General features: G+C 52.0%; 1 protein-coding gene across 7 annotated transcripts in view; it reads right to left on the bottom strand.

Annotated features, from left to right (window-relative positions):
• Positions 1-11,819, bottom strand: part of MECOM (MDS1 and EVI1 complex locus) — a 315,396-nt gene extending 303,577 nt beyond the window's left edge. For 3 of the 7 annotated variants that reach the window (XM_082767046.1, XM_082767045.1, XM_082767047.1), the window contains exon 1: positions 11,543-11,818. In XM_082767046.1, coding sequence (XP_082623172.1) covers positions 11,543-11,801 — 259 coding nt within the window. In that variant the 5' untranslated portion in view covers positions 11,802-11,818. Of the gene's footprint in view, positions 1-11,542 lie in introns of all 7 variants that reach the window. The other 4 variants (XM_082767040.1, XM_082767048.1, XM_082767041.1 and 1 more) reach the window with 3 other exon arrangements.
• Between the last annotated feature and the right edge of the window lie 328 nt (positions 11,820-12,147).

The raw sequence follows: 12,147 nt of genomic DNA, 5'->3' as shown, positions 1-12,147 counted from the left end.
CCTGTGGTGTTTTCCCTTTTCTCATTCAAGCTGCATAAATAGTATTGAGCAGCGATGAGGTTTAAATTCTGTTCAAAACCCCAGAAAGGGCTTTTAAGGTTATATCTGAGTTCTCAGACCAGTTACAGCTGGAAGAAGAAATATCCGTGATTTTGTGTCTAATAAACAAACTGCCAAGGTCATGATGGCATCTTCTGCTGTACCCACAATCACTTCCCTCAACATTTGGACATGTTGCATGTATCAGCAGTACTCCCGCTAATGACTGCCCACGTTTAACTTCCCTTCTATAAATGATTTCCCAAAGAAAAGTGGGTGTGAATTATTACATTGTGAAATACATTTTTGTTAAAGTTGAACCATGCTGAGTGAAAAATAACTACTCACGCAAGGAGCAAACATAGTGGAGGTTTATCTTAATCCCACCAGAGAAATTCTGGATGGGATTTGCACACGTGCTTTGGCCAAAAGGCTAAGGGACAAGGGATTTTAATAGCCCCTGTTTAGGAAGATGAGCTTTAAGAGTGCAAAGATCACCCCACTTGGGTTCTAAATTTCAGGTTAGAAATACTTCATCCTCGAAAAAATATCTGTGTCCCTCATCCGTGACCTGGATCAAGCCATGCAGTTGGCTTTCAAATGCTCATACCATTCCTTCCAAGGGCTGTCCGGCCACATGGGCTCAAGGCACAGCATTAAGAGCAGAGCTAAGTGCTACCATCACGCCCTGCCCAGCAATCTGCTCCAAAATCAAACGTTTTACACTGCAGGCAGATCGTGGGAAGCACTGTGGCACCTCTGGGCACAGTGCACAAAGCCTGGGCATCTAAAGTTTCTCCACATTCACAGAAAATTATATCTAAAAACATTGCTCTGGTAACAAAATTGCAATCAGAAGTGAGGAAATTGCTAAATAAAGCCCATTTTACTGCCTAACTTCAAGGAAAGCCATAAAATTATCAGTCTTCTCTTTCCTCAATATATTTTCTTCCCGGTCGGTGATGCTCCTTGGGGTATTTCTCTATGCAAAATCCGTGATGGTTTGGCTCCAAATTATCCCACCATAAAACTGAGCTTATGAAGCCTCACTTGGAGGTTGTGTGGACCCTTTTTCTTGGCACTGACTTTAAAAGAACCATAATAAGCCTCGCAGGCTTGGGGAACGTTTTGGTTGCTGGCACTGGTTAGCCACTCTGCTCACATCCCCCTGGCAGTGCCGGGGCAGGAAACGTGCTGGCACCACAGCCCCAGGGTTTTGTGGGGCTGAATTTTCTGCTGGGTTTGCCCCCTTCCTTCCCTACAGATCTCAGGGCTCTTTGCTTTGAAAGCAAGTGGGTGATGCTGCAGGATCCTCACGGCTTAACGTGTCTTGGTCACCCAACAGCCACAGATTAAGATAATAGGGCCCTCTAAAATAGAGCGAGGGGGGCACTGAAAGGCAAAGGGATAGAAAAAATGAAGCACACCCACTGGCACACAAGCAAAAAGCCCAACACTATGCAGCCCCTTGGTGAGAGAGAATCCACTTGGTGGATTCTCCTTACAACATCAACTTCTGCCCAGGATTTTATTTCTGCCTCCAACAATGCGGTAATTGCATACGTAAGGCACCAAGCCTGAGGTTTAATTTGCATTTCTTAGGTCCTAAGCTCTGCATGAGCTGCCCGTGTTTGCACAGAGCTCAGCAGAAGGAGCACCCAGTGCTGGCAGGGCTCTGTGGCCACTCCTGTAACTCCAGGCCTCATAAATCACAGTGCCAGGTTGGAAATGGGTCTCCTGGGTTTGGTGCACAGCTGACCCTTCAGGGGGAAGCCCTGCTCCATCCCATCCCAGGTCTAATGCTGTGCCAGCTTGTGAGGCACAGGTTCAGTGGGGCTTTCACTTGGGGCATTGGTCCAGCACAGCTCATTTCATCTCTTCTCTCATTCTGAGCCTGCTCGCATCCTTCGGATGTCTCTGATATCCAGTGTCCTGTCTGGTCAAGCACATCACTTTGCCATTTCTCATTCTGCATGGCACCACATATCTCAACCCCCTGCACAGCAATTATTTGGGCAGGCAGAGCACAGACACTTAATAGCACCTCCATAGGCAGTCAGACTACTCAGACGTTGCTACTATAAGAACTGAAACAATCAGGACAAACAAATACCATTCATCTTTTCCTGTTCACAGGTCTTAATTATTGCTGTAAATTACCATTATCATGATATAGCAACCAAAAAAAAAACAACACCAAGAGTATAAAGCGGTGCTGTTAGCACAGATACAGCCAATTTATTTTTCTCTTGTTGTGTATTCTTAGACCAGTCCCCATGCCAGTCCCTGCAGCCAAAAATACACCAAGAGCCTAAAAAAAGTAAACTAGAAATATCGCTTCAGAATTCTTTCAAGTAACATGTTTCCTTTCCTCCCTTCGTGCAGAGCCACGAAGAGAAAGGGAAGGATTAAAACACGCCGAAAGCTTTGCTTAGTTCCCCACCAAGGTGCAAGTGAATAAAATGCAGTGGAAACGCCCACGTTGAGTTCAAATGGCAGAGGAGTTTCAAGAGGGAAAAGTCAATCACTTCTGTCAGATGCTTCAAATGTTAAATAGCTTTTAAACCAAAAATTTAAGCACATCAAGTCATGTTTTATATGTTTTGGGGTGCTTTTTCTTGGCAGTCAGTCCTCACCTCTCACACACCTGTATGGGATGAAGCAGGGAGGCAGTGATGGAGCACGAGCAGCAGCACATACCTGCAGGTACCAGGTGCTTTCAGCAGCAAAAAATATCTGGTTAGAAGATGCAAATTTGGGCTATTTGGAGAGATGCAACGCAGGGGACATGGGTACTGTCAGGGTGCGGGTCCCCTCCCCAGGCCCCTGCCACAGCCCCATCCCATGGGATGGCTGAAGGGAGGGGGCACAGTGGGAAACAAACATGTGGGCTCACCACAGTCCCACCAGCAGTGTTCGTGTTTCATCCTAATGGCTGAAACGGCTCCTAAATGAGGCCAGATTACAGGGCCGACCTAATTCACTTAGGCCGATGTAAATGCAGGTATCTGTTACACCGTCACATCTCGGGGCTCGCTGCAGAGCACAGGCTGCTGATAAAAGCTCTGGAGGAGGAAGGGAGGGGGGTGACTCCGGCCAGACCCACTCCGAAGCCCCTGGGACTCGGTGCGACCTCCACGGGCTCCAGCAGTGGGTTTGGGATCGGGCCCGCGGCGAGCGCTGAGCCAGCTCGGCTTCCAAAATGCAAAATCCTTTTCCATCAGCCCTGCCAGTTTGGTGTTAATGTGTGTGTGAAGGAGCTGGGGGGGGGTGGGGGGAGACTTCTGTTAAACCGAGGAATGATTTTGCCCTTGCTGGAGTGCTGACTTGGTGCAAAAAGGCAGGGGCAGGGGCAGGAGCTGTTTCTGGAGCCACCATCTCCCTGCTGCAACTCCCCAGCAGCAGGTGGACATGTCATCCCCATCCCCAACAGCCCCATCCCCTCTGCCTTTCGTCCAGGAAAAACCTCCAGGGGGGCACAGCCGAGCCCCCGATCCCAGTACAACTGGGTTTATCCATGCTGGGGCCAGCACCGTTTGCTCCCCACTTTCTCCAGCAAACACCGCTGCCTCCAGACACCCTCCACCTTCCCCTGGCATCCAGCTCCCCCACCACAGCTGCAGTTTTTGGCTTCCCGAGGTCCGTGCCACATGTGTGTGGCTTTGCAGGGTGCTGGGCTCCAAATTCAGCGGGGGCCCTCGCGGTGTAACCAGCTTCAGCGGGGCACGCGCGCTGCACTCGGATCACCCGACACCAGGCGTTTTCCCACCGCACACAATAAACAGCCGTAATAAATTGCATTATGCAGAATATATTTATGGCTAATTTTTTTAATTTAAGCCACCTGGGAGATTTTGTTAGATTGGCTGATACGGAGCTCTCGGTATCCTGGTAATCTAATGAGAGCTAATAGACAAAATAGGATGATGTTACAGCAGTCTCGGGGCTTTCTATTTTCTGTAGCCCTCTCCGAGATCAAACTGGCAGAACTCATACTTTTTGAAATTTTATACATAATCGGTGATGCAACTGCCAAAAATAACCTATTCACAGAAGTCTTGCTCCTCTGGTTTGTAGCTCGTTGCAGTCCTGAAACTAAAAGCACTGCTTTGCAAGGGAACCGGGCTGGGGTCGGGGAGAGGGGGCTACAGTCGTGTGGCAGTTTCCACCCTGCGTATTATTTTACAGGCAATTTAAATTTAGTTTAGAGTTTAAACAGGGCTAAGGAGTAATGCACATGATCAGACATATGAGCAATTCTTGATGAAAAAAAAAAAAAAAAAAAAAAAGTAATTTTTGTATATCTCTTTTCTGTCCAAAAATGTTGCCCTAATATGAGATTTTCTAAACAAAAACTACCAGTGCCAAAGGGGAATGAGTGTTCCTATTGTACGAATCAAGCCCTATCAGGCAGACTTGCCACCATAAAACCCACATGCTCCTCACAGATCAGCCAAGGCTTGCAAAAAGTGTTGAGCCCATCGCAGATCTTGTTGAGCCAGCGCCTCTCCGCCCCGTGCCAGCCCCGTTCAGATTCATGCCACCTCTCTGCCGTGGCTGGGGCAGTCCCCACACACAGCCGTACCTTCAGCAGCCTCCTTGCCTCCTGTTGTTACTGGGACTCGGAGGCCATGTGGTACATTTCAGCCTTAACTTCGAATTTCCTTTATTTTGGAGATCAAACTTTGACGTTCCCTCAAGGTAGTGGGGTTTTATGCCGTTGCAGATATCCTAGTTTAAAAGATAATGCTCCCCTGAAACAGACCACGATATTAAAGCCTGAAATAAAACAAATTGTATTTCACTTCTCAGCTCCTATTGCTGGATTAGCTCACACTTCTTTCTCTTTGTTACACATTTAGCACCAAACACAATATTCATTGCTTCCCTCCTCCTACACGGCTCCGGGGTTGCCTTTTCTTGCAAGAGCCCCGGAGAAGGCTTTGCCCAGCGATAGCCTGGACGTGCACACAAAAGAGGGGGAGCACAGGGTCTGTGAACACCAGGCAGGACTGCTCCATACCCTGGGCATTTTAATTTTCAGATTTAAAGCAGCAATGCAAAGAGGCAGAGTCCTGGCTCCATGGGTAACAACAGCCACCTCTTAGCACCACAGAGCGTCCTGCAGCTGCACCTCGGGACCCCCTCACAGCATCCTGACCTCATGGGCTCCTTTCCCCTTCCCACCTGTGTAAAACCCCTCTGGGGACTTTTGCTTTCAACCACAGGCACTGGGCACCCCTGAGATGAGGAGCAGCCACCGGGAGCCCTGCAGTGCAGACACAAGCAGCAGCAGTGATGGAAAAGAGCAGCGCACTTTGAGCCAGGCATCGGTTCTCCGTTGTCTGAGCCGAAGCCTGTGTGTTTTTTTTCTTTTTTTTTTTTTTTTTTTACGTCCATTTCGTTTTTTAAAGAGCAATTCTGTGAGCCCAGCCTCGAGTCAATGCCTCCGTATGAAAGGCGCTGCTTTAACTAGGTGCACAGAGTATAAAGCCAGGAAGAATGGTCTGCTCTGACCCCCTGCACAACACAGGCTACAGGAATTCCCTAAATTAATTCCTGTTTGGATTAGCTCATATCTTTTTAGAAAAACAGCCAACCTTAATTAAGACAAAGGAATTCCAGTGATGTTGAAATCCACCCAGCTCTCAGTAAATTGTTTTAATGGTTAAATACCTCCACTACTTAAAATATAAACTGTATTTCTAATCTGCATTTGCCCAGTTCTAGCTCTGTCTACTGGATAGTATTACACTTGTATCTGCTAGCTGGAAAAGCTATGTATGATTAAACCTCTTTCTGCTTTTCATGTAGGAACTCACAGCCTTGCCTAACTAAACTAAAATGATGTAAAACTGACTGTATTAAATCATGGCAAAAGAGCTCTGACTTGCTCCAAAAATGACAGCAAACCTAGTTAAATTTTAAACAAACAAATATCCTGAATTCTTAGCTGGAAACCTGAGCGTCTGAGCGGTCCCTTCCAAAGTTAAGTACATCTGCTTCGAAACTGGTTTACAGCGAGACAGGGCAATTCCTGTGGACAAGGCTTCATTAGCTGAGATTTATAAAACTCCGGCTGCTTCCCACTGCCCTTTCCTCAGCCACCCTCCAGCGGGCTGGGCTGAGCGCCGACGCAGCGGGTACCTGTCCTCACAGCACACCCTGCCTTCATCTCCAGCAACCATCAGAGAGCCGTGCTCCCCGAGACGGCCAGAAACATCTTCTCTGGCCAAACATCTTTGCTTACATGTGAAGTCAATAAATATTTCAGAGTGCGTCCTCCCACCACGGAAGTCCACAATTAATGCACTTGGGACGCAGGCCAGGGACCGACGTCCGGGCTTGCAGATCCCAGCTCTGGGTCCGAGCTCCTTGTAGGTAGCCACAAAAATCTTGAACCCCGAGGGCTGTTGAGCCATGGGTACAGAGCCTGCAAGCACCCACAGGAGCCTGGGGATCCCTCTGTAACACAGCACATGCATTGAGTGCAATTGCAGATATCTGGTGTGTTTACCTGCTTTTTCAGCTGTACGTTCACACACATATAGGTGTCTCTATAGGTATCTTTATATAGCTCCATGTAGGTATCATACACCTTTATAGAGCTCCGTGGCACGAGCAGAGAGGTGTGTTGTGAATGCACACCCCTGCACACAAGCACAGCAGGCACGGGCACACACATGCACACACATCCACACAAATAACTGGGTGAATAGGTGAATATGAACACTAATAGCCATTTATGGCAACAACAATGAAAGCTGTCCCTGGAGCCCGCCTATGGTACGGCAGCCAAAATGATTGAGTACGTCCAGGGCACCGCCGCAGCAATGGCACTCACGTGGGCCTCCTTTTGGAAATGATTAATATTTAACTGGCTTTGTGAACCTGGCTTTGTTTTTGGGAGCGATTAGATAGCGCGGGGCGGGAGGTGTCTGAGCGGCTCCCACTCGTGCTTCGCGAGGAGACGGAGAGAAAGGGATCAGGGGAGATATGGGGCCGCAGACAGAGCCCCTCGGCCCCGTTCGCGTGTGCTGGGGGGGGAGGAAAGGGGGGGGGGAAAAGCAGCCCGAGAGGCCGGTGTAATAGGATGCTGCAGCTTTTCTGCAAGAGGTGAAATAATTTTAAACACAGACACACAATGAGTTTATTTATTTAGAAAGTTGTTAAATAGAGTCTGGGAATTCAAATATTCAATGTTGACATTGTGCAGGGCTGGCGGGGAGCCAGCCCCGGCGCTCCGGGGGGACCCAATGGCCGCGGCGCCCAGGCCCTCGCCCCTCCCAGCCCACGGACGAGGTAAAAGCCATTAGTTATACCCACAAGCAATAGCTGAATCCGAGTCAAATAATGTTGCCTCAGCCAGCCAACTTCAAAGGCGTGTAAGTGTGTTTGGCTTTTTAGTGCTGGAACTGCAGCAATATGTCACACTTTTGAAAGAGTTTTGTAAACAGTTCCTTCCCCTTTGTAGAAACATTTCTTAAGTTTCTTGTACCCCGTGTAAACAGCGCTAATTAACAAGGGTTACATTTTTCATTTACAAGCAGGGCCGCATTAATGACGAGCTTGCTCCTCGGACCCTCCTTCCCCTTTGTGTCCTGCCCCTGCCCCTCACTGTAGCCGGGTCGGTGCAGCGGGGGGCAGCTGGGGGCAGACGGGGGGCAGACGGGGGGCAGACAGGGGGCATTTGGGGGCATTTGGGGGCAGCTGGGGGCAGCAGGTAGTGGTGGCTGCCCAGGGGCAGGCGGCGGTGCCAGATGTGGTGGTGGTGGCTGCTGGGGGGAGGAAGAGGGGGTGGGCAGGGAGAGAGGGAGATGGAAAAATTGGGGGGAGAGAGGAGGGAGAGGAGGGGAGGGAAAGGAGAGACTGGGTGAGGGAGTGGGAGGGAGAGAGGGGAGGAAGGAGGAAGGATGGAAAGAGAAAAGGAAGGAGGGAAGGAGGGAAGGAAGGAGGGAGGGAAGGAGGGAGGGAGTGAGGGAGGGAGGGAGGGAGGGAAGGAAGGAAGGAAGGAAGGAAGGAAGGAAGGAAGGAAGGAAGGAAGGAAGGAAGGAAGAGGAGAGGAGGAGAGAAAGAGAAGAAAGAAGAAAGAAAGAGAAGAAAGAGAAAGAAATAGTGATAGAGAGAGAGAGAGAAAGAGAGAGAAAGAAAGAGGGAAAGAGAAAAAGAGAGAGAGAGAAAGAGAGAGAGAGAGAGAGAGAGAGAAAGAAAGAAAGAAAGAAAGAAAGAAAGAAAGAAAGAAAGAAAGAAAGAAAGAAAGAAAGAAAGAAAGAAAGAAAGAAAGAGGAAGGAATTAAAAAAAAAAAAAAAAAAAAAAAAAGGAGAAAAAGAGGAAAAATGAAGGGCAAAAAAAAGAGGGGGAAAATGAAGAGGGAAAGTAGGAAAGGAAGCAAGGGGCGAGGAAAGCCCCCCGCCCGCCCTGCACCCTGCCAAGGGTTAAGGCAGCGCCCCGGGACGATGTGCCCGGCATGTAATGGGATTGTCTCGGCCGGCCCCGGAGCCTCCCGTGCCTGCGGCCGCCGCGCAGAAGCCACCCGGGGACAGCGCCGCGCCGGGATGCTGCGGGCCGGGCCGGGTCGGGACAAACCGAGCCGGGACAAGCCGAGCCGGGACAAGCCGAGCCGGGACAAGCCGAGCCCAGCCGTGCCGGCTGCACGGCGCCGGCTGCGGTACAGGCACGGGTAAAGCAAGGACGAGCGAAGAGCCCCGCCGCGAGGGCTGGGAGCCCGGGCACGGCAAACGTTTCCCTGCTCGAAAACAAATTCCCGGACCGAGTCTTAAACAGGCAAATAAACTTGCCGGCTCTGTTTTTCAATCGGGGTTTTTTAAGTACTAGGCTGAGGCAAATTACAGGCGCAGGAAAAGCTGCTGAAACTTAGGAAAGTGTTATTTTACTATCTCAGATGGTTAGGGGGATCTGGATCTACCTTGGCCGCACTAAATTGCCTGTAAAAAAGTGGTGATAAAGTGTAAAAGTAACAAGTGCCTCCTTCTTCACGTGTGTTCCCCTAAGCTGATCACCTTCTGCCTCTTTATGAGGCTACCGGGGGGCCGGGGGCTGCCCCGGGCCGGCTGCAGGGCTGCGGGCTTGCGGCGGCCGGGGCTGGGGCGGGGGTTATTCGGGGATAAGGGATCCCCGGGGGGGGCACAACCCCCCCGGACCGGCACAAAAAAGCTCCCCGAGGCCCTGGGGCTGCCCGGCGCTGCGCGACCCGCGGGGGACCACGCAGGTGCAGCGCGGCTGCGGATGGCCGGCCCCGCATCCCCAGGGCTGGACCCTCACCCCTAGGGCAGATCCGTACCCCCAGGGTCAGATCCGTACCCTCAGGGTCAGATCTGCACCCCCAGGGTCGGATCCGTACCCCCAAGGCTGGATCCGCACCCCCAGGGCCGGTCCCGGACCCCCGCACCCGGCCCCGCACCGCTCGCCCCGCAAGCGCGGCAGCGAGGAAGGCTTCAGCTCCCTTTTCCCCCTGTTTTTAAAGCTGGTCTTTAAAAAAAAAAATAAAAAATTATCAATAGTTATTCCCTACTAGTTATTCCTCTACTAGTTATTCCTCTTTTTGTTTCTTCTATTTTTTTTTCTTTATAGTTTGGGCGCACTGTAAGGGGGGGACACCTCCAAATTGGTTTTCGGCAGTTTTCCACCGAGGCCGAGCAAATGTTCACGGCAGGTACCCGCCTGTGACGACGAGGGAAAAGCTTTCCTGAGCATTAGCGGCAGCCACACAATCGGGGCGATTTTTATTTGCCGCACACACAAAAAAAATGAAAAGTGAAATAATGCAAGGGGCGCGCTGGATCCCGATCCCTGCCGCTTTTCCACGTAAGAGGGTGAAGGCTACGAAATGCTTGCTGGTCCCAGCCCCGAAAGAAAGCACCGAAAAGCTGCAAACTTTTCCGACGACATCGCAGGGGTCGCCTCCGACCCCGCTTCCACTTGCCGTGAAACCGAGCGCTTCTTCGGGGGGGCAGAAAAAAGAAAAATAAAAAAAGAGCGAGCCTTTCGCAAAACGCCCGAATCCCGGCTTTTTAAACCCGATTTCCTTTAGAACTGGATTGCAGGCGGAGGATTAGTTAATGCAGCCGCGGACACGGTGCTAGCCCCGGAGCAGGGACCGCGAGCTGGGCACCGAGCAACATTTTTGTTTGCAAACTGTGTGCGCCGGCTTCCCCGCTCGAAAATCACCTAATCAAAGGCAGGTTGCTGCCGGTATTGTTAAGGTTCACGGCAAAGCTGGGGATGATGCGGAGAGATCTTTCGCTCCCCCTTTTCCACGCTCCTCTATTTTTTTTTCACAAATAAAGAGTAAATAAGCATCTGCTTTTTACGTCACGCAACTTATGCAACATTTCATCTGACTTTCTTTTTTTTTCTTTCTTTCCTTTTTTTTTTTTTTTTCGCCTGCCCATTTATTTTTTTTTCACTCGGGAATGTGGGTTGCCAGCGACATGGATATCAACTGAAACTTGCCCAGATATGTCAGGGAAAATAAAGACATCAGCTGCTTTTAAAATAGGACGCCAAAGCTGGCGAAGTTTGGTTGTTGATTCCCTCTTTTTTTTAAAAAAAAAAAAAAAAAAGAATAAAAATCAAATCAAATCAAAACACCGCTGCAGTTAAAAGCAAAGATCTCTATCAGAAAGGAGAAACAGATGGAGCGAGCGTAGGACAAATAATTAAATAAGTCGGCGGTTGCGTGTGGACGGCCGAGCCCTCGCCCCGCGGAGCAGAGACCTCGGGGCGGCCAAAGCGTATAAAAAACCGCTGGAGAGGAGCCCGAAATCCCGGCGTTTCGCTCCCCTTTTCCGCGGCTGCCTCCAGCCTCTCCCCCTGCCCCCGGCCGCCGCCCCCCCTTCCCTCCCCCCAGCTCCGCGCAACCTCCGCGCAACCTCGGCGCAGCCTCCCCACGCGTGCCGCGCTCCCACGGCCCCCCCGCCCGGTGGGGTCGGCCCCGAAACCCGCGGATAAAGGGGTTGGGGGGGGTTCCTTTTGGGGTGGGGGCACAAGCAGAGGGAGGAGGGGGGGGGGGCCGGCTACCTGCGCGCCCCCGCGGAGCTGCGGGGCCCCTCGGTGCGCGCACGCACCCGCACCCCCACCCGCGGCCCCCAGCCCTGCGCGCAGCCCACAGCGCCCACTATAGGGCCCGCAGCCTCTCGCACATCCCCCCCCCGACCCCCCCCCTCCAGCCCCCGGCGGCGGCAGCAACTTCCAGCGCTCGCCACTGAACTTTTCCTCAACTCCTTCCCCACCTCCCGCCGGGAGCCCGCAGCCCCCACGCAGGATCCGGCCCCGCTCCGTGCCCCGGCTGCAGCCCCGCAGCTTCCCCCCCCCCCCCCCTCCGCCCCCGGGCCGTGCCGTGCCGAGCCGAGCCGAGCCGAGCTGAGCCGGGCCGGGGGATGCTGCAGGTTGCCGGCCAAGCTCCTCGCCGCATCAGCCCCGTCTGTGCAACATGGCAGAGAGCGAGGGTGGAAAGCCAAGAGAAAGGGGGATTGCACCTACTTGCGGCCAGCTTCCTCGCCCTGCCTTTGGATCGCATGCTGCCAGTCCCGCGGCCGATGCTGCCGGGGGGGTGGGGGGGCTTTTTTTTTTTTTTTTTCCTCTCTTTTTCCTCCTTTTTTTCGCTCCCCCTCTCTCCTCTCCCTCTCCCGCACACACACGCTCTCCCTTTCTCGCAAACCCGGCTCGCTATCTCTCCAGCATTGTCAGTTTGGACACCTTCGCACATGCGCACGGGCGGCTCCCCCCCGCTCTTCAACATTTCAGCGCCGCCAAAAAAAAGTTTGCAGCGATCCATCACCGCCGGGGGGGACCCTGACAGCCGCCACCGGGGCCGGCCCGGGCCGGGCAGCCGCCGCCGGAGGGCTGAGAGCCGGCAGCTCCGCGCCCCCGCCGGGGCAGGGGCCGGGGCTGGAAGAAATGACATTTTTTTTCTCCCCATTTTTTCATTTTTCCTCTCTTTTATTTTATTTTATTTTATTTTTATTATTTTTTATTTTTCGCTTATTAACGCCGTTCCGGCGTCCGTGCCCTAAGTTTAAGTTTATTTTCATCCGGCCGCGGTTCTCGTGGATCCCCGCGTACACACGGGTGGGCAGAGATAACGT

Source organism: Aythya marila, assembly GCF_965140915.1.
Source record: "Aythya marila genome assembly, chromosome: 9".
Lineage (NCBI taxonomy): Eukaryota > Metazoa > Chordata > Aves > Anseriformes > Anatidae > Aythya > Aythya marila.
Note: the sequence above shows the minus strand (reverse complement) of the source record. Positions and strands in the feature narration are given on the sequence as shown.